The sequence below is a fragment of the Thermomyces lanuginosus genome, assembly GCF_041956635.1.
Source record: "Thermomyces lanuginosus strain ATCC 200065 unplaced genomic scaffold VTN49scaffold_42, whole genome shotgun sequence".
NCBI classification, from domain to species: domain Eukaryota; kingdom Fungi; phylum Ascomycota; class Eurotiomycetes; order Eurotiales; family Trichocomaceae; genus Thermomyces; species Thermomyces lanuginosus.
In genome coordinates this window covers 80,101-104,567 of record NW_027192376.1, presented here as the reverse complement: position 1 = coordinate 104,567, position 24,467 = coordinate 80,101, and the positions used below count along the sequence as shown (strand labels likewise).

The following is a 24,467-nucleotide window of genomic DNA, read 5'->3' as shown; positions in this document are numbered from 1 at the left end:
AAATGAAGCTCGAAGATAATCCCCAAGCTGCCAAACACGTTGGGGTTAGGACTTCCTAATCCGGTTTAAAGTATTCTAGGCTTACGTTCGTGCCTCGGCATCCCGAGCTTATGCATGCGAGGTGTGAATTCAAAGGTGGTGTCTAATTAGGGCTTTCAAACATCTACAACTACAGTAGCTTACAACCAACAATGGATTTATCATCATCACTCATAACATTTCCTTACTCATGACATTGAGACTATAACAAAGGAAAATTAACGAGTGACGCCATGAATATGCCATCCGAAGTTCTGATAATCATAATCCTAAGACGAACCCCGAAACCCGAACGATCGTAACGATGAACAGTAGACCAAAACAACAATCATTCAATAACACATGCCCATCACATAAAGTGTAGTTAATGCATGGTCTTCTGTGCGTCACGCAACATTACTGGCAAGCTCCGTGCCTATGCCGCTGTCGGCTTGCGTATGGGGCTTGATCTCCGTATCCACCACGGGCGACTCCGGGGCCGTACGGTGCTCGTCCGCCGATTTATAGCTTTCGTGATCATCATCACCACTGGAGCGTCGTTCCTCTTCTCCTTCCTCTTCCTCGAGGATCGATTCCGGCTGCTCCAGAGCTCCGCCGTTCACGGAGCTGGTGTAGCTCGGCTGGCGGTTCATGGAGACGGCGCTCTCGGCGTAGGTACCCGTGAAGCTAGTCCGGCGCTCCGTCTCCGTCTCGCTAGCGCTATCACTGTGGTCGTCAGGCTCCGGGAATGCTTCGTTCTCCTTGTTGGCGGCGGCATCCCCGGCTCCCCAGGAGACCTTGCGCGACGGCATGTTTGAGCGAACGGAGTGGCTGCGCTTGACACTGGCGCCAGAGCCCTTGTTACCGGTGACATGGCTCAGGCTGAGAATGCGGCGTTCCTTGCTCGAGACCGACGACGCCGATGACTGTGAGCCAGGATGGTTCCTTCTAATAGCATGCTGCCGCTTCAAGGCCATGCCAACGCCGCTGCTGGCCAGGCTGCGTGCGTCTTTGGCCGTGCTCGTGGTGCTAACGCGAGACGTCCGTGTCGCCGTGCTGGCAGAACTCGGAACTCTCTTGAGGTTCATGAGTTGCGAGTTGCTGCCAGGCCGGCTAAGGAGAACGCTACGCGCGTGGTCCAGAACGCCCTCGAGGATGCGACGCTCCAAGGTTTCCGCGCGGTCTTCCATGACCTGCAACTCTTCCTGACGAATCTCCAGAGCAGTCTCGAGACCAGAGAGCTCCTTGCTCAGCTTGGTATTCTGTTTGACGAGCTCTTCCTTCTCCCGTTTGAGGGTCTGGATCACCTTAAGCAGAGACTCCTTCTCCTCGTTGAGGTTCAGAATTTCCTCCTCAATCTTCTCCTTCTGGGCAAGCCGTCTCTCGAGTGCATACGCAGCCTCTTCGGCCTCTCGCTTCTTTCGCTCATAGTCCTCCACCACGAGCTGAGACTGTTTGGCGACCATCTCGGTGATCTCTCGCGAGGTCGCCATGACCTTCTCGTGGATCTCATCCAATTTGTCCATGCTAGCCATGTTCTTTCGCGTGTCCTCGGCATGCGCAACGATAACGTCCAGTTTGTTTTGAATCTCAGTGTCGTCATACTTCTCCGGCACGATAATCTCGCGCGGCTCAGGAGGCGGCAGCGCAGGAAGCATCTGGGGAATGACGTTTGGTATCGCGGACAAGTCAGTCTTGAGCTCCTCGGCGGACTTCTGCGAGTGCTCAAAGTGCTGGCTAACAATAGCCAAGACGTCCTTAATGGCATTGAGAATCTGGGGCTGGTATTCTGACAGCTGCGTCTCAACGCGGCTGGTCGTGGCAGAGGTCTTCTCCAGTTCAGCCTTCGATTGCTCCTGGGCATCCTTCAACTCGGTGTGTAACGACTCCATCTTGTTGTACGACTCGTCGACCTTGTTGAAGAAGGTCCTGGCATCGTCACACATCCGCTCACATGTTTCATTCACGCTGTCGCCCATGGCGCCGATCACGAGCTTGATGTCCTCGGCGAGATTCTTCGTGCTGGTCAGGTTCTCCACGTTCGCGGCATCGCGTGCCTCGGCTTCCGAGAATTTGGACTCCAACATGGCCTGCATCTCGTCATACTTGCTGAGGACTGCCGCGGTTTTCTCTTCGATTTTGGCTCCCAGATCCTCAATGATGGCAGCGCGGTTCTCGTCCTGCTTGACCAATGCAGCCGTGTTGCGCTCTTCCATCTCCACCTTGACTGCTTCGTGCTCACCGCGGGCGCGTTCAAACTCCCGGTTGATCAATTCGTTGAGTTCCTTGATGCTCTCAACCGTACCGAAGGACTCCGAGGCCACTGCCAGGCCTTCAAAGAGCGTCTTCAACTCCTGAAGTCCTTCTTGGCTGCCATCGAGCTTGCTCATGAGCTCATCTCGCAGATCGGCCACAACGACCTTGGCCTCTTCGATCTTGTCGGCAAGCCCGCCATGCTCAACTTTTCTCGCCTCAAAGGCTTGGGCGGTGAGTTCCGCATCCGCGTCAACCTTCTCCTTGAATGCTGCGACAAGCCCTCCAAGTGCTTCGACATCCTCTTTTGAAGGCAGCGCGTTGGGGTCTGGGATCTTCAGCTCATCGATCTGCGTCTTGACCTCGAAGATCATTGCCTCAACCGTCTGAAGGTCACGCTTGCGCACCGGAGCAGACTCGTCCGATTCATCCGTTTCCGGCTCATTCTTCTGCTGCTGGGCGGTCTTGAGATCATCAATGGTAACCCAAATGTCCTTCAAGAGTGTCTCGAGAGTTCCAATCTCGTTCTTTGTGGCGCCGTTGGCCTCCAAACGTGCCGTTGTCTCCGCCACGGTGTCTTTCAATTCGGACACAATAGCTTCCAATGCCGTGAGATGCTCCTCCTTGGCCACTTCGTCAGGAGAGGGAAGGACAAGTCCATCGATTTTGGTTTTTAGTTCTTCAATGCGCATGTCGATCATGTCAATGTCATCTTTCTTGGCAGCCTCGCTGTTCGCAGAGACCTCGCGAGCAACAGCCTCCGTAACCGACGACTGCACATCTCGAACAGCCACGAGAACCTCGTCCATGTCCTGTTTCCTGAGTGTGTCTTCGGGCACCTGGGCGTTTTGCACCATAGCCTCCATAGCTTCGATCTTGATTTGAAGCTGGGTGATGAGAACCTTGAGGCTGTCAATGTCGTTTGCAAGAGTTCTCTCACTAGAGAGCATGATCTCCTTGCCTCGTGTTTCGGAGGCCTCCTCGAACTGCTTCTGAGCCTCGCGCAGAGAGTCCATTTCAACCTTGAGCATCGCAAGCCCGTCTTTGAGAGTCTCAAGAACTTCAGCATTGCCGTTCTCCGAAGGCTTCTCGATGATCTTCTCCAAATCAGCACGAATGGAGTCGATGCCGTCATTGAATGCCACAAGCAGCTCGCCGGTCCCGGTAGTGCTTTCTTCCCGACTTTTAGCACTCTCGCTCTGAAGCGTCTCAAAGCCTGCACGGAGTGCCGCAATGATCTCATCCTTGTCAGAGGAACCACTCTTGACCATGCTCATGCAGAGGGTCTCCTTGATATTCTCAAACTCCTCCTTCAAGTTCCGCGCCACCTCAGCCGTGGTGTCGCGATGTTTGTCGTTGCTTTCACTGAGATCGCGGATAGCATCCAGAATCTCATCCTTGTCACTGGAGACGCTATTGCGGATGAGGAGACTGCTGAGCGTAGACCGCAGGTGCTCAAACTCCTTCTCCATCGCGTCAAGCAGCTCAGGAGTGTTCGGGTTGCGAGTCGAAACTGCTGCTGCAGTTGTTGCGGCTGCCTCGTTGACTGTTCTCTCGAGATCCGCCTGCAATAGCGAGAGGCCCTGCTTGACGGTATCGATGATCTCATCCTTGCCAGTGATGTCCGAAGCTCGGTCCACGTAGGAAACAATATCATTGCGCAGTACCTCAAGGTTCTCTTTGACAGCCTCGACGACATGCTCGGTATCATGGCTGTTCATGGCAGAGATTTGTTGGAGTTCTTCCTTGAGTCCTTGCACCGCGTCCTGCACCTGCTGGCGAACCTGGTCGCCACGTTGTCCGTCCTCGGCCTCCAAAGCTGCTCGAAGACCAGCCTCTACAGCTTCGCACAGATCATTCTTGTTAAGGCCGTTCTCGCTGATAGCCGCTTGGTGCGCCTCCAAGGCTTCCGAGATAGCGTTGACCATGTCTTCACGAGTAAGCTTGGTCTCAGACTCTTTCAGTTCGCCAAGGTGAGAAGCGAGGGCATCATTGATGACTTGCAAAATATCGTCTCGAGTGACGCTAGAATCCTTCACCTCAACAAGATGGGAAGCGAGGGCCTCATTGATGACTTGTATAATATCGTCTCGAGTGACACTGGAATCCTTTACCTCCACAAGATGAGAAGCGAGGGCCTCATTGATGCATTGGATGACATCATCTCGTGGAGTGTTGGATTCTTTCAACTCCGCAAGGTGTGAAGCGAGCGCGTCGTTGATGACTTGGATGACATCGTCTCGAGAAGCGCTGGAGTCTTTTAGCTCCACCACATGAGAAGCGAGAGCGTCATTAATAACTTGGATAACGTCATCCCGAGTGGCGCTGGACTCTTTCAGCTCAGCGAGGTGTGAAACGAGAGCCTCATTGACGACATTGATGACATCCTCTCGAGTAGCGCTGGGCCTCTCAATCTCTCTCTCGGCAGCCTGATGCGCGGCGAAGCCATCCGAGACAGCATTGACAAGGTCGTCACGCGTAATGCCGGGGTTAGGCTCCTGGTTGGATTGCTTCTCAGCAAGTGCTTCTGCAACAGCAGCAAAGACATCCTCTTTGGTGAGATTCGGCTCCGGCAGGGTCAGCTCGAAGGACTCCAGGCATTCCTTGACAGCCGACATGATGTCTTCCCGAGTCACACTTGGAGGCGGTTCGATGGGAGGGGGCACAAATGTCTGCATGCCGGCCTGAACAGCAGCCAGCACCTGGTCATAGGTGACACTGTCCTCGCTCTTGGGCTTGTACTCCTTCAGGCCTTCGCTCAGACACTCGAGAATCTCATCTCGCTCCAGACCGAAATTCTGCAGCTCTATTTCCGGCTTGTACGTCTCCCACGCCTCTTTCACGGCGTTCAGGATGTCCTCCTTTATCATACTAACTGCCTCCGGCGCAGGCTGTGAAGGCTGAGGGGTGGACTCTTCCAACGCAGTCTTGACCGCAGCATAGACCTCGTTGCTGTCAACAACTGCTGGGCGTGAGACGGACTTGGCGATGTCCTCTTGGTGCTTCTCGATCATCTGCTGCATGTTCTCCCGGAGTTCTTCCAAGCCCTTTTGAACGATCGCCGACACTTCGGCCGCTCGTGACTCCCGAGAAGTGACGTCCTCCCGCTGAGATGACTCGACCTCCTCAAGTTTACGGGCGAGATCTCTGCCCATTCCGAGCACTTCGCCACGCAGTTCGCGCACAAGGGCTTTGACTTCATTTGTCAAGCCACCGCCTTCAGCCACGCTGTTCTTGATTCGCTGCAAGAGATCGAGGATCTCGTCATTCGAGATCCGCTTCTGGAAATCCGCGGCATGGGTAGCGACGAGAGGACCGGCCTGCTGGCCTGTAGATGACAAGGCGTCTCCGTTGGATGTGCCATCCGACCGAACCAAAGCGCCGCTTTGTGGTTTCTCTTGTTTCTCCTTGACCAGATTGATGATTTCCTCCAGCATCTTCGTGATGTTCTGGTCTGCCTCCTTACTCCCGCCCTCCTTAGCGGGTCGCCGCTTTACTTCGTCCACCAGCTCCAGCAGTTTCTCTTGGGCTTCCTTGGTTGCCATCTCGCGGAGAACCTTCTCCAGCAGGGCAATGCTAGCAGATCCGTCGGAGATTGGTGCCGGGGCAGGTCCATATTCTCTGTCATAATACGCTCCTGGGCTCGCCATGCGCGGCAACATGTATGACTTGCGCGCGGGGGGAGAGTTTTCATATGTCCTGTTGTCGCCGCTGTATTGAGGGCTTGCAGAGGTGTACGGAGCTGATCTTGTGCTGGCAATGTCCGGGTCTAGGAACTTGGAGCTGATGTTCGAGGCCAACTCGCGGATACTCCTTCGGATGTCCTCATCGCGGGCGTTTGTCGCAGCTTTCAGGCTGAGAAGATCAGAGGCATTGTCTTTGCTCCGACGACTCAGCTGCGCCATTTCCTTTTGCAGATTGGTGGCGATAGAAGTCAGGCTCAAAATCTGCTCGGAGAGCGCTTCAAAGCGGCTGTCATTGGATGATGATTGGCCAGAGTTGGTCGATTTCTTGGACTCACTCTCTTCCGGGACCTGCATATTCTGGAGTGCTAGCATGGTGGAGGACGGAGGTGTGCTCTCCCCAAGGATGGGCTTGGAAAGGTAGCGGCTGGAGGAGTATCGAGATGGCGAGTCCGAATCATGTACATTAGATGTTCCGGGCGACTTGCTGGGGGTTTTGTCTGCCTGTTTATCCGCGGGCTCGTAGATGGAAGCTCTCAATGGGCGCTCCGGAGGTCTGGTCTCGAGATAGTTGCGGAATTCGGAACGAGTATCTGTCGTCGACTGCATGGAGTTCATCCGCTTGTGGTATCCCTTCACCAGAGCCTTTTCGGGAGACGACTTGGGAGTCATTGGGTTCGTCACGTAGGGAGCGGGGGAGTTCTCGCGCATCTTCTCTGTCAAGCTAGCCATTGCGGCCTGAATACCAGGAGCGGTATGCGGGCGTGTCTTGGGACTATTGGAAGTCTGGTTCTTCGTGGGCGATGACGACTTTTCAAAATCAGAGCTATCCCACCTTTGTCCCGTTAATCTCTTGCTTCGTCGACTGAATCTGCGAACCTGTTGTCGATAACACTCACCGTCGGCTCGAATCCGGCGTAGAGGCGTTGTGTCCCTTCAAAACCAAATCCATATTTCCAGAGCTCTCAGATTTCATCGCGGGCATGATCGTCGACTGGTCGTCACTGGGGTATGATAACACTGCGTTCAGAATCGACAAAGACGTGGAAATCCAAAACAAACGTGAAAGGGCCAGAAGCTCAATCAAACACCAAACAATCGTAACAACGTCACGCGTAACACAGACAACAGAAAACCGAGGAGGGTATAAAATCATCAACATTCAACAGCAGCCAAAAGCACAAAGCAACAGGGACAACAACGCTAGAGGGTTTGGAGCTCAGTTTCCGTCGATGATGAGCTTCCCTCTTATCTATGTAGCAGCGGCACAAACAATGACGCTCCGACTGCCCATTTGTGGTTTAGCGGTGTGATGCCAACTCATCTAAACTCCAGAATCGGGCCAGAATTGCGCGCTCGTCACCCATGGTGAACGATGTGTAGAGAGTCTTCTCCATAGCAACGAAAGTGTAAATAAACATTTTCTGCTGGATGATTGGTTGTTGAAAGGTATCGGCGGCTGGCGCGCGGAACGCCCGATTGGCTTTCCGTAGTAGTGGGACTGCCAAGACCGCAGTACAAGTACTGCCTTAAAGGGAATGTCTTGTGCCTGAGGCATAAATGTCTTATCTAATCAAGCCCAGAGCGTCTTGGCACGCTAGTGGCCAAACGAACCAATCAGAACTGTCGGAAGCCCGCACACAAATGTTCTTGAGCCCTGGCGTCCACTACACCTAAGCGAGAAAAAGAAGTTTGGTCGTGGAACTTGTGTTGCGCTCTACTTCTCGACAGCACCCATTGACCTCGTTGCCGCTACCGGATATTCGCCATGACGAAGTGTTAGTTTGCAGGATCTGTGCGTGGTCGATGTTCAGACTGCTGACCGCATTCCTACAGTCATCAAGCCGGGCCGTGTGGCCATCATCACCCGAGGTCGCTTCGCCGGTAAGAAGGTACGATAGATCGTCTCCGTCATCTCTAGAGGAATTCGGGGGAGTGCTGGGAATGCGAGCAAAATATCTACGTTTCGATTGAGGGAAATTACGATCGGACGGGAGGACGCAGACATCGGATATACAGTCGCTGACATCTCATTCGAACCACGCAACAGGTTGTCATCATCCAACCGAATGACACCGGCTCCAAGTCGCACCCGTTCCCCTTCGCCATCGTGGCCGGCATTGAGCGCTACCCCAAGAAGGTGACGCGGCGCATGAGCCAGAAGAAGATCGAGAAGCGGAGCCGCATCAAGCCCTTCATCAAGGCCATCAACTACAACCACATCATGCCCACCCGGTACACGCTCGAGCTGGAGGGTCTCAAGGGCGTCGTCACCGCCGACACCTTCAAGGAGGTTTCGCAGCGAGAGGATGCCAAGAAGACCATCAAGAAGGCGCTCGAGGACCGATACTTCAGCGGCAAGAACCGATGGTTCTTTACTCCTCTAAGTAAGTGGTTTTCGTATCCGGAAAGATATGGGAGCAATTGTTCTAATATATATTTATAGAATTCTAAATTTCTTGTCGGGTTGTCTCATGGGTACGGGAAGCATAGGCAAATCTGGTCTTGTGATAGGTGCCGAAAAGTGGATGGCATTGTTCCACGCATGTACGGTACAAATCAATATCCAAAATCAATCTTGAAATTTCATGAATTCATGCTAGACCGAACCGATTAATAATTGCACCTCTCCTCCGGATCACTTGATCCCTGATATCTAGATCTATACCACATGCTCGACTAATCCTCTTTGATTCAATGCTGCTGCTGGTGTGCTGTCTATCGCAAACGGACACTCTCATGATACAGCCCGCATTACCTCGGCGTTCTGGTATCAATCTGGCAGGTCAGCGGGGTTTCTCGAGGGTGCGGGCATCCTGCATCTACTCGGAGTAGGTCTCATTTTCTGTAGCACGGGACAAGGGTTAGTTTTGCAATCTATCTAGACAATCCAACATACTCCCCTGTATGTTGGCTGGTTATGAAGTCCCATCCGGAATGTCGCTCAAACGTCAATGGGCTCAATGAAGTCGATCCATTGAAAGTACTCTATCTCTACATATGAAGCTGGCTGCACGCATGGAGCTCCAACTCTAAACGAGAGATATAATCAGGCTATGTACGAACTATGAAGAACTCGGATAAAACATACACTCTAGGCATGCGGGCAGGCACGGGCCGCCGGCCTTCCGATGAACGGGCAGGTGAAATAGACTACGGGTTGCCACTGTCATATGCAATACTACCATGCCGTGCCCGGAACTTCCACAGCAACGTTTGTTGGCAATGGCAAAACGAAGCTTCACGAGCCAGTTTGCACACAGCATCTGATAGCCGACCGAGGAAAAACAGGAAAAATTTCATCGGTCTCTGCCGATGCCACTTCGGATCCGATTATCCTAATCCTTTGCCCTGGGCGCTCGGAGTTTCACCAAAGAGTTGAGGGGAGCCGGGATCCTGGCACCACTCATGCAGCCAACGCTGCTAAGAAGTTCGAGCGAGGTCCAGGCCGAGCAATTTATGTACAGTGGTTGGTCATCACAAACTCTCGGAGGTCGCAGATAGCATGGCAGGATTTGGAACGATGAAAACGATTGATTAATGGATGTATTCCGAAGAAACACGGTGTGGGCTTTACTATGGTTCGGACGGGTCCCGTGAAGATCACGATATCTGAAAACATTGCGCTGTTAATTGTGTGATCAATCATGTGTCAAAAAAGCACCTTGAAACCGCCGATAACCTTAAATAAAACTCTTAACGACGTCATTTGATCAATAATTTCAAGGGGGATTTCGTCTACATTTGATTGTAGTGATTCGAACCGGTAGCGGGAGAGTGTAGGTTCAGTACTTGAGATCCATGATTCATCACCTTGTTTTGGACGAACCGAAACAAGCACATGCAGAGAGCGAGCAATCTGAGTTGGTCGAAGGGTGGCCTGGATCGACTGCGAGGGCCCCACTGTCACATGCAAAACTCGAGTGTCAGCTGTGGCGAAGATTCACCATGATCAGAGCAGATTGCATCAGCACTCCCAAGGAAAAAGCCTACAAGGAGTGCAAGAGAGCAATGGAGAGATCAATGATGATGATGAGAGGATGAGAGAGAGGAATTATAATGTCAGGAAAATAGGCAAGAACCGAAGCCGGAAACCATCTGTTGAACAGTTTTGGAAGGTGCCAAACTTAGTCATCATAGCTGGTGGTTCTCGCTATCTCTAGGGTAGCTGTAGGAAGGTGGACTTTCACATGCAAAAGCGAATGCTCGAGATAACGGGCAGGGCTTTCAGGGCTTTCATTGGAAGATTCCGGCCCATAAGACGTTTCCAGCCCTTCAGGGCTCCTTGTAAATTTTTTCTTTATCAAGAGGAATTTCCTCCTGCATTCAGTGTTTCTCTTTTCTTTTCCTGTCTTCCATCCCTTGAATAGACTCGACACCCAAGGTTCGACCCTTGTAAAGCAGCCGGAACTCAAGAGCGGGCTGCTGGACTGCGAACAGTCTTGTCACACCACATCCCTTCTCCCATGCCACACGCAGAACCCAAGCGCAAGACCAACATGGGTGAACCCATCGTCAACGGCGAGAAGCCGCACTACAAGTCTCTCTCGGTATGTTTCCTGGTGATGGGAAGATGCCCAGGACCTCCCTGCTGATGCAAACCTTGTCTAGCACATCACGTCATACCCCGTCGTCTCGGACTCCATCACAACATTCAAGCAGAACAAATACGGCGCCAAATCTCTCCAGTTTGCCGATGAGGGCTATCAGCGCTTCGCGAAGCCCTTCATGCCTTACCTCTCCGGCCCTTATGCTTATGTCGCGCCGTGGGTTGAGAAGGCCGACACCTTGATCGACAGCGGTCTGTCCAAGGTGGACGAACGCTTCCCCGTCCTCAAGAAGGATACCAAGTCAATCCAAGAGACCATCGTCGATGCTGCCTCGCGTCCTCTGCGTCTGGCCAGTGACGTTCAGCAGCGGGTCTTCAACACCTATGGCTCGGAGTACAAGAAGTTCGGCGGAGACGGCCTGGTTGCCGGGACCAAGGCTGCCATCTCCACTAGCCTGCTCATCTCCCAGGAATCCTTGGCGTGGTTGAGTTCGGTGCTTGGGGCGAAGAAGGAACAGGCTCAGGAGGCCGTCAACAAGGTCAATCACTAATGGGTGATACTTCGTGATACCCATCTCCTTCAATGTTTCTTTCTTCGAATTTGCGGTGTTCATTCGTTACTTCCCTGTTTTTAGTGGCAGACATGGTACTGGGTTCTGGCAGGTTTTCTGTGGTTCACGTTTCTTCATATGGCCTCAAAAGTTGACTTGGCGGCGGTGACTTGAGGTTTTGGATATTGAATAGCGATAATCAATTTCAGTGGTGCTTCTTCGGCATCGGACGGCTGTCAACAGAATTCGCAGTAGCGAGCAGTAACTATTCATCCCGCACGTTTCCGTAGCTTCCCATTTTTGGAATCCTGTGGATTTTACCTCTTCCGTTGGACTCGATGAGAGTGACTAGAGACCACTATGGCATCCAGACCAACCGTTTGATCTACTACAGTAATGCAGAGAACGAGTCGGTGTTTGGTCTGGCCCAGCCGGCACTTCGTCCCACGCATCTCCTCGGAGAAGCTCTCCGTTTGGAATTCGGCAGGTACAGAACGCATAGACTGGGACAATGATCGACCAAATTCCTCCATCGTGGTATTCCTCACTGCCACTTGGGCGCACAGCAAGGCTTAGATAGGTAATATCGTGGAATGCTTCTGGAAAAGGTACCGACGTCAGCCAAGGCGCCGAGACTCTGACACTTGGCGGTGGTTTGCCAGTGGTCCTTCTTAGTGCACTTCGAGATACGAGGGTCAAACCTCTTTCGGCAGTTCAGAACTGTAGGTTAAGACTAAGCGAGCTTAGCGATGGGGGGCAGTGCTGACTGCTGACTGTGCTTGGCAGCTTCATGAACTTCTAGTTAGCGGAAAGGATTTTCGGTACAACTGGGTCCAGCCTTGCCGGCATCCGTGAGCTTTGGCCCATGGGAAACGGCACTTTTGTGTTGGTTGAAGATCTCGACTTGCATTTCCCAGGTCTGAGAGTGGCTATGGCATGGGGAGAGCATGTCACGCTTCTTGCAAGTTGTCCCCAACCGTCCACGAGGATACGGGGCATTTTGTGGTATCAGCTACGGAGTACGGAGTTCTCGTAGTTGGATGAATTCGTACTCTTAAGGAGTGCCTGATGTGTTCATCGAGGGAATTTGAAACGATTCTTGGGCCTCAAGTAGCTACGGATAAAGTATCGTAGGCTATCACGACATACAGTAGAAACTCGTCGTCGTGAGTGCAAAGTCGTCTCGCATGCTCCATCAATATGAATCAAACAATGGACGTTGCGGGTTCGGCTCCTGGCGTCCACTCCTCAATTCGTCGACTGGACGGCACAACATCCGAATCTCAAGCCTGCATCAAAGGCAATTGTGAACTCTATTGGCAGTTCCCTACCACAAGCGCATTGCTACTGCCTGCAGGGTATGAGGTGCATTGGCCAATGATGGAATTTCCAGGGCACAGGGTAGCCCTGCAGATCTTGGCAGCTCTGCCAGCTCGATGACATTATCCTGAATTGGGAAAGTGTAGATTACGTGTCACATGACATCACTAGCGGAATATGGCAAGTGATCGTATCAACGCCCAATCAGCTTTTCCCGTCGATCAGCTGGCCCTAAGGTCGGAATTACGGGGCCGGTAGAGAACGGGGCAGTGATCTTGGGTCTCCTGCGCCTCCATGGAGGATTGGAGAATTGGAGAATCCCCCCGCAAGATGATTAGCCTTGGTACTCCGGACAGAGTTGCTAGCGGTGTTTCTCGTAGATTATTTAAGCTTACTTGATTCCCTCGGAGTCTGTCTCTCATCTCACAGCCGACATTCAGTCGCCATCATTACAGCAAAGCATCAACTGTCTTCAATACGGAGCTGCGAATCAAAAAGAAAAGAAACAACTTGAATCACCATGTCCTCCTCCTCTGACCCAGTCAAGACCACTCTTCCCCCCACCAACGGCAAGGCGCCCGCCCGCGATCCGTCGATGATCCAGGATCGCATCGTCCAGGTGCAGCCCGCGCGCATCGAGGACCTGCAGCCGAGCTATGCGCAGAAGATCCAGCATGCAGAGGATAACCCCGAGGCGCACGGGTGGTACGCGTCGCTGAGTGAGTATCCATGGTCAGGACGAAGTAGTTAGAGATTCTAATATCGAATTTTTCCAGTCCATGGCCTGGGCGAAGTCATTGGCTTCTGCGGAGCCATTCCGTGCATCTTCTGCTGCCCGAATCCCTTCAAGCCCGTTCCCCAGGGTGAAGTTGGTCTGATTCAGCGATTCGGCCGGTAGGTTCTCTATCTCGAGAAGGAGACGGAGACAGGTCTCGGTCTAACGCGGTATAGTTTCGAACGCGCCGTGGATCCTGGTCTCGTCAAAGTCAACCCATTGAGTGAGCGCCTGGTGACCGTGGACGTCAAGGTCCAGATCGTCGAGGTGCCGCGACAAGTGTGCATGACCAAGGACAACGTCACCGTTAACCTGAGCTCGGTCATCTACTACTCGGTGGTCTCGCCGCACAAGGCGGCCTTCGGTGTCGCGAATGTGCGCCAGGCGCTGGTAGAACGTACGCAGACCACCCTGCGGCACGTGGTCGGTGCGCGCGTCTTGCAGGACGTCATTGAGCGCCGCGAGGAAGTCGCCCAGTCGATTAGCGAGATAATCGAGGACGTCGCCACCTCCTGGGGTGTCCAGGTCGAGTCGATCCTGATCAAGGACATCATCTTTAGCGACGAGCTCCAGGACTCGCTCTCCATGGCCGCGCAGTCCAAGCGTATCGGAGAGAGCAAGGTCATTGCGGCGCGCGCTGAAGTCGAGTCCGCCAAGCTCATGCGCCAGGCTGCCGATATTCTGTCGTCCGCGCCTGCCATGCAGATCCGCTACCTCGAGGCCATGCAGGCGATGGCCAAGACCGCGAACAGCAAGGTCATCTTCCTGCCGGCCGTCAACCAGACTGTTCAGCAGCAGCTTGCCACGGCGGATGCGATGGGCGAAGGACCCAGCCGGTACCAGAACCCGACCGTGGCTTTCGACACGAGCAGCAATCCCACCAACCCTGCTAATGAGACGGACACTGGGTTCCAGCGGGCAGTCAATGCGCGTGTCGTGGAGGATATCTAATTGACGAGCAGTAACTTCATGTTGATTCCATTCATTTGCGATACCCCTGGTTACGTTTGGATTTGGTTCTGGACTTGATACCATTTGTTGATATCCCATGTGTAAAGTGTCATGAATAAATTCAATGACATTCGCTTCAGCATCATTCCCGTTGTCCTTAGCACGATCAGACTGCAAATTGATCAAATCTGAACGACTCAACAAATGTATAAGGCGCCCAAGACATTCTTATGCGCCATTCATCCTGGCTGCATTGGAGACTCATTTGTGACCCCCAGTGCCGTTTAGAGCTGGAGCTCATCCGCCATGGCTGCCCACTTCCCAGGTCCCATCTGATTGGCCAATTGGAAATCTCCTTGCAACCGGCCAAACTGGAACACGCCAAAGCCGCCGACACCGAACAGTGTCAACGGTCAAGCTGAAAATACAATAGCATCCACGAAAAATCTGTCTCCATGGCCCTGGAATCGTCACAGTCTGAGCAACGGGGCGCCACCCCAGCTCAATCGCAACTAGACCCTTCCCTACAGCAGTTCGCCGATCCGTCTTTCGATCCCGTCGACTACTTGAACGAGTCCCTCCCGCCGCTGACTCTGGCTTCGTCCCAGCCCCATGCCTCGCGGACGCCCGGTGCGGTGACCTTGGCCGACCTGTCGTCTCGTAGCCAGAGTTTACTGTCGCAGCTCAACACGCAGCATGTCCGCCTGTCAACGATTCTAACTCAATTGACGGATGAGATTCTACGAAGCAGCGGTCGCCTTGCATATGAAGTAGAAGTGCTACGGGGCAATACTATTAGCTTAGCCGACACGCTGACGGAGCGTCTGCATGATGATATTGCCAAGTTGGTCCCTCAGGACACCGCAGCGGGAGGCGATACTACTGAGAAGCCCGTCGAAGAGGACCAACAGTCTGCAAAGGCGGCCAGTGAACCAGAATACATTGCGCGGCTACGAACGCTGAACCGTGTCCGTGCCCGGTTGGAGGAGGTTGTGCGCGTGTTTGGTGACGCGATGGCATGGCCGTTGGCTCCGTCGGAGTTGACGGTGGCCTCGTCATTCATCTCCGTCTCAGGCCCGGAACCGGGCTCGGAGGGCCAGAGCCAAGAGGAGAAAGGGCAGGAGGTCGCGAAGAAGCTGCGAGCCGAGATTGCGGAGCTCTTGGATAGCGACGGTGGTGGGGAGGCGGGTGTGGCGGCCGCCGAGCAGCGGATCAAGGCTCTACGGGAGCTCGCCATTGTATGGAAAGATACGGTCGAGGAGAAGCCGCGCAATAAGTTTATAGACAGTCTGGCAAGGATGGTGGAGGACCGCCGCAGGACGCTGGAGAGCCGTCGCTCGGTGGATCTGCCAACCAGGACCACTCCTTCCAGGGACCGGACATCGGAGGAGCGGACAAGTGATGACAGCGCAAGACCAGCAGGCGGTCTTTTTCGCAATCTACAGCGCATTCGTGAGGAGATTTATCTCGAATAATTTTCAGATTCCAGACCATGTCTCTTGCACCCTTGTTCATCCATTTCCAACTTCAGCTGGCCGGCTTACGTAAGGCTCTCAATGGGACTAGTTGTCAACGCCACACGTGATAAGGGATCAGCCTCCTGGAAATCGACGTGTCCACGACGAGTGTGGCCGGCGGAGCTGACAATTGAATCAATGGGGTGAACGGTAAGATGGAAAATTCGTTTTTGTCTTATGGCGCTAACGATTGGACGTAGGCCGACATGTCCCAGTCGCGCATCTCCTGGCCGCGACCGCATCGCTACTGCCTCCGTGGTCCCCGGACGGTGTTAGCCTTGGTTGGTTTGGCTCTGTTTACGTTCTTGGGGATATTTTACTATTCATCCGATGTAAGGAAGAGAATGGGCAGGGCTTTGAACTGTGCTGACCGAGCAGTTATTGTCGTCTCCGAGATCCCGTTTGCTCGAAGACTCGCCGTTCCCTGTGCCGATTGATACTTCAGGCGATATAGATAAAAATGAATCGAGCGAGCCGCCTACACTTCATATCCTCCTTCCTGTTTACACCAGCCGCATGACCAAGTGTCAAACAGTGACATCTGCTATGTTGTCACAGTACCCTCCCGTGACGTTTATCGAACCTCGTTCGAGTGGGGATGACAAGGATAACGACAGAGACAGGAACCCAGATCGTGATTGGATTAACGGGATCCTGTCATATTTGAAAAACTCTAGTCAAGTACAGAACGATGATCTTGTCTTGGTCAACTCCGGTGGCAACCTGTTTTTTCAGCTGGCACGAGACGTCTTGATTGACCGTTTCTACGAGACGCTTCGAGAGCACAACAAGCGACTTAGGTGGTTATATGGCAAGAAAGGGAATTCGGATCAGAAGTTCACGCAGCGCGTGCTTTTCGCCGCCACCAAGGATTGTGTTTTGAATGTCACCCACGATCCCCTGTGTTTTGGCGTACCTTCGTCGCCGCTAGAGCCTGACAAGTACGGGGCTAAGACGGATCTCACCCCGGAATTGCGACGGCCACGGTGGCTGGAGGCGGAAGTGGTGATGGGCAAAGCGGCCGATGTCCGCAGAGTTTACGAGGAAGCGTTAAAGATCTTGACTCTCTACGATACACTGGGGATTGAGACCAATGCGTCGGCAATCCTGACCGAAATGTATGGAAATCAAGAGATTTCGAGAGAGCTGGAAAGGAGGCGCACGACAAGCTGGTTTGTTGAGTGGCTTCGCGGTATGATTGGCATTTCTGTTGCAACGAACATCACGGAAACCGACGCGCCGGTGGAAGTCAGGCGATTATTCCGGGAAGAGGGTGATGGTCCCCGCGTATTTTCCCACGAGTACGGCATTGGGCTGGACTATAAATCGCATTTATTTTTTACCAGCACGTTAGCGGGCACGGACTTGACGCAGCTCCGATACAGCGACTCGGATAAGGCGGCGTCTGTGCAAATGCGGCACGGGATCGCGCGGCCGGTGCGATTGACATTGCCGACGGACATTGAGCGCAAAATGCCGAACCCGTTCAAATCATCAAATTACTCGAGTTATGATGAGACCTCGCTATTTTGGGAACCGCCCCTCGAATCTTTGGACGCCCTCCCGCCTGCGTCGAACTTTAGCTGGAATGACCTGCCATTTGTCACGAACGTGGCGACCGGCAGCGTTCCACCCATCCTGCACATCCCGTCCGGCCAGAGTGAAGCTTCGGTGTGGAGGAGCCTGTGGTTTCAGGACTGGGCCCGCGCGCTGGTCCGCGCAGCTGAGCGGGAGAACGCTGTCGTTGCGCAGATGGACGACGGTCGAACCATCGAGTTTGCAGACCTCTGCGGCAGGCACGCGGAGGCACTCTTTCGCGATGGCCGAGGGGCCTGGGGCGAGGAGGAGGAGAGCGAGGACGCAATGACCCGGCCAGTGTATGATCAGTTTGGGAGACTGATTGCAGGCGACGGGCCGGATCTTATAGTTACCGTAGTGGTGGAGGAGGATGAAGATAAGTGGTATCGGATGTATGATTAGACTGCACAGTAGAGCAGGTCTCATTGGAAATAAACCATAAATCTCTTGCTGTAAAAAAAATTTCTCTCTCGCACGCCTCTCAACTTAACCCGCCAACACCATGAAGGTATCATAGCTCTGCATCAATCGCCAAAAATAATTATATTGACCTCTCAAAACAGATCGTCGACCCCCAATCTGCCACCCTCACCAACGCCGAAGTCCTCGCCTTCTTTACCGCAAACCCACCCCGCCGCCCACCAAATCCCCCTCCGAACGCGCGCAACTGGGCACCGAAACCAGATCTCCGCGATCATAACACGGTCGTCAAAGAGGTAAACCTCCCCTTCCTCAATTCGCCGAAGAAGAAACTTAAACGGGGATTGGACTGTAGATACACAACTACGTCGAACGCATCTCCCCGCACCTCCTCAACTACCCACCCTCAACAACCACTACAGCCCCGCGAAGAGATTCTTCTCAGCAGCAGCTCCAACCGCAACAACAACAGCCGTATTCGCTGCCGTCGGAGCCGACGCCCCTGGATAATGCGATTCGGAGGTTGATCAGCGAGTTGAAACCGTTTGGGTTGACGAAGGCGGAGGTGTTGATGTTGATTAATTTGGGGGTTGGGGTGAAGAATAAGAAGAAGGACGATGTTAGGATGCAGGAAGGAGAAGCTGGGGGGGAAGGGGAAGGGGAAGAAGAGGATGATTATGAGGCGAGAGCAGTGTTTGAGTCGGTCGTCGAGGATCGGGAGGAGAGGTTGTCGGATGAGGATGTTGGGAGGGTGTTGAGGATTATGGCGGAGGTTTTGGGGGGCCAATGATAGGTCTATACCAATGTGTCAAATTGCATTGGGGAGGGAATGGTGTTTGGGCGTTTTGGGGTTTCCTTCACGGATCGATCTACTGTACAATATAGATGCTGGGATAGTGGGTGTGAACTGTATGTATGGATTCATGCTCGAGTTCGACATAAAAGACACTAGACAACCGGAACAAGCACCATGCGCCTGAAACCAAAAAAATAAAAAAAAAGACACACACACAAACCCCAGAAACATGAATATCATACAGAAGCCGGGACATCCATGATTTAGTCCTTGCTCTTCTTCTTCTTTTTCTTCTTTTCCTCCCCATCCTCTTCGTCTCGTTTTCGCTTCTTGCCGTCCTCGTCTTTGTCTTTCTTGGCTGCCTTCTTCTCTTCCTTGCGCATCTTCTTCAGCTCCTTCTTGCTGATTGCCGTCGGGTTGCCATCTGCGTCGAAGCGGATCTCGCCGCGCTCGAGCTTCCGCTGGTATCGCTTGACGCTGAGCCCGGCTTTCTCCGCCATGATCTCGATTTCGCTCTTCTCCTTCTTCGAAGACTTGTCGGCCTCGGATTCGGACTCGGATGATGAGTCGGCGTGCCCGTTTGTGCGCGGCGCGTCTGCCATCTCCTCGTCCGAGTCGGACTCCTCTGCGGACTTTTCGTCCTTCTTGCTCTTCTCGGCCAGCGCGTCCGCGTCGGCGTTGTATTTGCGGGTCTCTTTGACCTCGAACTTCTTGGGCTGCGTCGATACCCCGTTTGGCGCAATGGCCACACCACGTGGCTTGAGCGGCTTGCCCTCCATCGCCGCCAGCTTGCGCTCCAGGTGGTACCGAGCCTCGGTGCCCAGCGCAGCTTTGTCCTCTTCCGTGGCATCGTCGTCCCATTCGGCGAGCGCGTCCACGCGCAGACCCAGCGCAGCCTTGGCGGCCAGGACACGTGCCATCTTGCCCTTGTTCTTGCCCGTCGCTTGCCCAATCAGCGAGGCGTGGTAGATCAGACCGTACTTGGGCGTGTCATGCTTGGTCTTCAATGCACGGAACAGCGCCTTTTCCGCTCCGAGAATCTGCAGCGTACTGGCAGGGCTCTTGGACAGGTTCATCAAGCTGCCCGCATGCGCAATCAGTCGCGCCCCGACGAGCTCGCCAACCAGCGCAGTCAGGTTCGGCGCAATCGCATGCATCCGTGCAGAGAGATACGATGCCAGTTGCTGTCGGTACTCGGCAAAGCTGACCACCTGCTCCGCCAGCGCCTGAATGTTCTCCAGGTCCTCCTGGCTGATGTCCGTGCCCATGGAGCGGTCGGCGGCGTTCTTCACGGCCGTCTCAATTTCCTCAGGAAGCACCTCTGACAGGTCTGCGTTTTCAAAATTCGACCGCATGCCCATCTTGAGAATCACTCGAGCGTAGGCAATGTTGTCGTTGACAATCTTGGCCATTTCGGGGAAGTGCCAGCCGTACCATTCCTTGACGCGCATCGCGTAAATGTTGAGCTCCTTGTCCAGGTCATCCAGCAGCGCAATCGCCTGCACGATCATGGTGTCGATCTTATCCGGCGAGAACTTGAGCTTGTGCCGGGCCAGCGAATGCGACAGACCAAGAGACATGGACTTCAGGTCCTCGGGGACAAGCCCGGGAATCAGCGCGGGGAGATGTTCTCGGATCGCGCGATAGATATCAGTCGTAGAAGAATCCGCAATTAGCTGGAAATTTAGACCGGGAAGCTTTGCAATGGAGCTTCCTGCAAATTGTCAGCCATATCCAACCCAGTAATTGTAAATGACCAACATACCCAGCTTTGGATCGGCCACAGCCAAAGAAACCTTCTTCTCATCCTTGATCGATTCCAGCAAATTGGCCAGACGAGGGGTCACTTTTCCTTCAATAATCGATGCGACTTCCTCCAGCGCCGTCGTGGCGTTGTCGAATTTTTGAAATGTCTTGAGCTTCAACCTGATATCGTCAGCCTGAATCCTCTGAAAGAACAAAACTTCCATACAAATTCGAGACACCCTCTGCCGTCGCCGTCTCAGTCACGAGATCATCGCGCTTCAGCAGCTTCTTGTCCTTGGCCTTGAGCAGGGCATAGCCCGCGCTCGTCTCCGCGAGGATGAAGAGCGTCATCGTGGACTCGAGCCAGGATTGACGCGCAGCCGACTCGATTGACTTACGGACAATCGCAAGCCCACGAACAACGAGGGAGGTTGATTGTAGGTTTGATATTTTTCGAAAATGTAGATTTTTTTCTTCACGATTTGATTCGCGGCGGTGGACAGCGAAAATGCTTGTGATTGGCTGAAAAAGAATGGCTTACATAATCCAGAGCTTATCCCGCTTTGAGCTCCACCCGGCTACAAGCCGCGCCGGCGCAGACGCTCAAGTCACTACCAAGGGACGGTCGTTCTGCCATGGAGGGCTTGCTGTTTAATGTGAACGGGGGGTAAGTGCGATGATTTTGAATTTCAATGGCGAATGCTGACTGCGTAGATACCTCGAAGGTATCGTCCGTGGGTATCGAAACAGCCTGCTCACCAGCCAGCATTATGGCAACCTAACGCAGTGCGAGACCATTGACGGTGAGATCGCTCCCTCGAACGACTTGTTCAACATGCTCTGACATGATATATTTTGCGGGATTAGATGTCAAGCTACAGCTGGCACCGGCATATGGGGACTTTTTGGCATCGCTGCCGCCGAACCCGTCAACATCGGCGCTGGCGGCACGCATGACGGACAAGATGGTCGCCGAATTCCGGTATCTGCAAGCCCAGGCCACGGGGTCGATCGCCAAGTTTATGGAGTATCTGACGTACGGGTACATGATTGACAATGTGGCCCTCCTCATCACGGGTACGCTGCACGAGCGGGACACGCGGGAGCTGCTGGAACGCTGCCACCCGCTGGGCTGGTTCGAAACGATGCCCGTGCTAAGCGTCGCGACCAACATCGAGGAGCTGTATAACTCGGTGCTTGTTGAGACGCCGCTGGCACCCTATTTCAAGGGCAGCCTGACGCATCAGGACCTCGACGAGCTCAACATCGAGATCGTCCGCAACATGCTGTACAAGAACTACCTCGAGGATTTCTACAACTTTGTGCGTACCCATCCAGACTTCAAGGGCACACCGACCCAGGAGGTCATGTCCGAGATCCTCGAGTTCGAGGCCGACCGCCGTGCGATCAACATCACGCTCAACTCCTTCGGCACAGAGCTCTCCAAGGCAGAGCGCAAGAAGCTCTACCCGGAGTTTGGCAAGCTGTATCCGGAGGGCACCCTGATGCTCTCCCGCGCCGACGACGTCGAGTCTGTTGCCCTCGCCGTCAGCGGCGTCGCCGAGTACAAGGCCTTCTTCGACGCCGTGGGTCTCTCTCAGGGCGGTCTTGGCGGTATGGGCGGCGGCGGGACCGCCGATGGCAAGAGCCTCGAGGACCTCTTTTATCAGAGGGAGATGGAACTCGCCAAGATTGTCTTTACGCGGCAATTCACCCCGGCGGTGGTGTATGCGTGGGTTAAGCTGCGGGAACAGGTACATCTTCCCTCCATCTTCTCCCTTTAAGAAGGAGGCAAATGCTAACACTCTATAAGGAAATTCGAAACATCACCTGGATTGCCGAGTGCATCGCCCAACATCAGAAGGAGAGGATAGGGAATTACATTTCCGTGTTCTGAATGGTCTTTGTTAACTTACTGTTCTATATCTTTTCTGTTCGCCGGCGTTAGATTCACTCAGAGTACCTCGATTTCATGATCCTGTGGAAGCGTACGAGTACAAATATATATATCCATCATGGAAAATCATTGGATTTGCAAACACTGTTTCCAGGAGATATCCACCCCTTTCTTTTTTTCTATACGTAACGAGTCACCTTTTTCAGCTTTTTTTTCCTTCAACATCACCCTCACCTCACCATAGAATACACGCGGGCGATAGAAATCATTACATATCTCCAGACGAGAAAAAAAAAAAAGCAAGCAGGGAGATGGAAAGATCAGACATACAGTACATGACGGATCAAAATCAGCGAGTTTCTCGTTTTTTTGTTTCTTTTTTTGCATCAATGGAAGAAGAGGAGGATAACTTGCGAACCTGCAGAATATATCATGGTACACGTATAACACAAAGGGACCAGCACTTGGTCACTGCTGTTGCGCGTGCGTGAGTACCGACATAAAGGGGAAGGAAAAGCAAAGCAAAATGGCATTGACTCATAACACTTATTACTCGCGCTCTATATATCCCGGACATAGGAAAGATGTCTCTTTTTAGTCGTGCTGGAACAAAACACTGATACTCTCACCGTGATGGACACGGCGGATTGCCTGATTCCAGGGTGTTAGATCAGGTAAATAGAGACAGTGATGAGGAAGACATACCTCAGCAAATACATGGCCGACTTCGAGGACCTCCAGTTTCGGGCACCGCCGGAGATGCTCCTCCTGCGCGACGGTGTTGGTCACGACGACCTTGTCCAGCGCGCTGGCGTTGATTCGGTCAATCGCGTCGCCGCTAAGGATGCCGTGCGTCACGAGTGCATACACCCGTGCCGCACCCTCTTTCTTCAGCAACTTGGCCGCACGAGTGATAGTGTTAGATGTGTCGGCCAGGTCGTCGATCAGGATGGCGGTGCGGTCCCGGACGTCACCAACCAGCATCATGGTGGCATTCTGTCGGTCCGTGATCTTCGTTGGGCGTCGTTCCTGGTGTTCCCATCATCAGAGAGAGAGAAATCAACCCTCCCCTTGCGGGGACAGCGAATGGCTTACCTTGTGGATCAGGGCAAAGTCGATGCCCATCGAGTCGGCAATCGCAGTTGCGCGCTTGGCGCCGCCGGCATCCGGACTGACAATGATCGCGTTCTTGTAGTCCGGAATGTTGAGCTGGATATATCGCTTCAACAGAGGCCGGCCGTACAGATTGTCGACAGGGATGTCGAAGAATCCCTGGTACTGGGGATCATGCAGATCCATCGTGATGATGTGATCCGCCCCAGCGCAGGTCAGCAGATCGGCCACCAGCGTGCCGGCCTGCGCCACCCATTGTCGGTATCCCGGGCGCGGTTCAAAATTTGGAAATTTAGGGAATGCCGAGGTCACGCTCACGGCCCCGTCACTTGTGCCGTTCGGCAAACTGGTGTCCGAACGGTTCGAGTCTAGTGTATCGCTACGATGACCGTTTGCGATGGGCCGGCTCGGCACCGACGTCCCATTGACCGCCCCGGCGTCGGAATCGTCGAGCTGCGCCTTCGCGAGAACCTTTTGCAGGTTCTCGGCGTTGACGACGCTGTCGGGCCGCCCAGGTTTGGGTGTCGGCGGCGTGCTGTCAAAAGTGTACGAATTATTATGATGGGACGATGCTTTTGCCAGCGGAGCTCCCGCTTTGTTATACGGGATATCGCTCTGCCGCGAATAAGGGAAGAGCGGCAGAACTGCCGTAACTCTCTTTGCCGATGCAATCTTACAGGCGTGGATGGTGATCAGCAGCTCAATCAGGTGGTCGTTGACCTTGCCGCCGCCGGATTGGATGATATACACATCCTTTTCTCGCACCGACTCCTTGATTTCGACCCGTGTCTCACCCACTGAAAATTTCGTGAGCAAGACATTTGCCGGTGGGATGCCGAGGTGATTGCAAATCGTTTGCGTCAGCTGGGGGTGGGATGTCCCCCCGATCACAACGATGTTCCGAACCATGATGATCGCAATCTATATTGCCCGACTGAGAAAGAAAGAAAAAAATCGGAATCGAGGTAAGGCGGGAGAGGGCGGAGGAGGCGTTTCGGAATCGGATCGTGCTCGAAGGCGAAATCGGAGGCCACGTCGAAGCGACAGCGATGCGATCCAGGCGGTCACCAACCTTGAGCCACAGCACCAGCGCAAGACACTAAACCCAGGGCCTCATCCCGGTGAACAGAGGACTCGCGGGGAGCAGACGGAAGGCACACGACACATGCAGAATGTGACGGCTATCGGCCCGTGCAGGACGTGGGAAAAGAAAAAACCGCAGAAGGGAACGAGTGGACTGTTTCCGAATTGGGGAAAGTGTAAGATCCCCGCAAAAAACAAAAAAAAAAAAAAAAAAGAA

At 53.5% G+C, this 24,467-nt stretch overlaps 10 protein-coding genes across 10 annotated transcripts; 7 read left to right on the top strand and 3 right to left on the bottom strand.

Annotated features, from left to right (window-relative positions):
* Positions 1–425: 425 nt before the first annotated feature.
* Positions 426–6,939, bottom strand: VTN49DRAFT_6733 (uncharacterized protein; the record flags this gene model as incomplete). Its single annotated transcript, XM_069414924.1, has 2 exons — positions 426–6,789; positions 6,854–6,939. 2 exons carry the CDS (start codon positions 6,937–6,939, stop codon positions 426–428), a joined length of 6,450 nt encoding a protein of 2,149 aa, XP_069264773.1.
* Positions 6,940–7,722: 783 nt separating this feature from the next.
* On the top strand, positions 7,723–8,408 carry VTN49DRAFT_6732 (60S ribosomal protein eL27; the record flags this gene model as incomplete). Its single annotated transcript, XM_069414923.1, has 4 exons — positions 7,723–7,732; positions 7,791–7,846; positions 8,005–8,341; positions 8,401–8,408. The coding sequence occupies 4 exons, from the start codon at positions 7,723–7,725 to the stop codon at positions 8,406–8,408; spliced, it is 411 nt and encodes a 136-aa protein (XP_069264772.1).
* A 2,012-nt stretch (positions 8,409–10,420) lies between these two features.
* VTN49DRAFT_6731 (uncharacterized protein) lies at positions 10,421–11,054 on the top strand (the record flags this gene model as incomplete). The annotated part of the gene is made up of 2 exons (XM_069414922.1): positions 10,421–10,504; positions 10,566–11,054. 2 exons carry the CDS (start codon positions 10,421–10,423, stop codon positions 11,052–11,054), a joined length of 573 nt encoding a protein of 190 aa, XP_069264771.1.
* Positions 11,055–12,894: 1,840 nt separating this feature from the next.
* Positions 12,895–14,100, top strand: VTN49DRAFT_6730 (uncharacterized protein; the record flags this gene model as incomplete). The annotated part of the gene is made up of 3 exons (XM_069414921.1): positions 12,895–13,093; positions 13,151–13,268; positions 13,326–14,100. 3 exons carry the CDS (start codon positions 12,895–12,897, stop codon positions 14,098–14,100), a joined length of 1,092 nt encoding a protein of 363 aa, XP_069264770.1.
* A 455-nt stretch (positions 14,101–14,555) lies between these two features.
* Positions 14,556–15,575, top strand: VTN49DRAFT_6729 (uncharacterized protein; the record flags this gene model as incomplete). The annotated part of the gene is made up of 1 exon (XM_069414919.1): positions 14,556–15,575. The coding sequence occupies one exon, from the start codon at positions 14,556–14,558 to the stop codon at positions 15,573–15,575; it is 1,020 nt and encodes a 339-aa protein (XP_069264769.1).
* A 248-nt stretch (positions 15,576–15,823) lies between these two features.
* Positions 15,824–17,597, top strand: VTN49DRAFT_6728 (uncharacterized protein; the record flags this gene model as incomplete). The annotated part of the gene is made up of 2 exons (XM_069414918.1): positions 15,824–15,949; positions 15,996–17,597. The coding sequence occupies 2 exons, from the start codon at positions 15,824–15,826 to the stop codon at positions 17,595–17,597; spliced, it is 1,728 nt and encodes a 575-aa protein (XP_069264768.1).
* Positions 17,598–17,697: 100 nt separating this feature from the next.
* On the top strand, positions 17,698–18,405 carry VTN49DRAFT_6727 (uncharacterized protein; the record flags this gene model as incomplete). Its single annotated transcript, XM_069414917.1, has 3 exons — positions 17,698–17,703; positions 17,759–17,911; positions 17,971–18,405. The coding sequence occupies 3 exons, from the start codon at positions 17,698–17,700 to the stop codon at positions 18,403–18,405; spliced, it is 594 nt and encodes a 197-aa protein (XP_069264767.1).
* A 269-nt stretch (positions 18,406–18,674) lies between these two features.
* VTN49DRAFT_6726 (uncharacterized protein) lies at positions 18,675–20,508 on the bottom strand (the record flags this gene model as incomplete). Its single annotated transcript, XM_069414916.1, has 3 exons — positions 18,675–20,125; positions 20,177–20,337; positions 20,384–20,508. 3 exons carry the CDS (start codon positions 20,506–20,508, stop codon positions 18,675–18,677), a joined length of 1,737 nt encoding a protein of 578 aa, XP_069264766.1.
* A 284-nt stretch (positions 20,509–20,792) lies between these two features.
* Positions 20,793–22,054, top strand: VTN49DRAFT_6725 (uncharacterized protein; the record flags this gene model as incomplete). Its single annotated transcript, XM_069414915.1, has 4 exons — positions 20,793–20,824; positions 20,872–20,960; positions 21,025–21,911; positions 21,971–22,054. The coding sequence occupies 4 exons, from the start codon at positions 20,793–20,795 to the stop codon at positions 22,052–22,054; spliced, it is 1,092 nt and encodes a 363-aa protein (XP_069264765.1).
* A 594-nt stretch (positions 22,055–22,648) lies between these two features.
* Positions 22,649–24,076, bottom strand: VTN49DRAFT_6724 (uncharacterized protein; the record flags this gene model as incomplete). Its single annotated transcript, XM_069414914.1, has 3 exons — positions 22,649–22,705; positions 22,760–23,083; positions 23,150–24,076. 3 exons carry the CDS (start codon positions 24,074–24,076, stop codon positions 22,649–22,651), a joined length of 1,308 nt encoding a protein of 435 aa, XP_069264764.1.
* Positions 24,077–24,467: the final 391 nt, after the last annotated feature.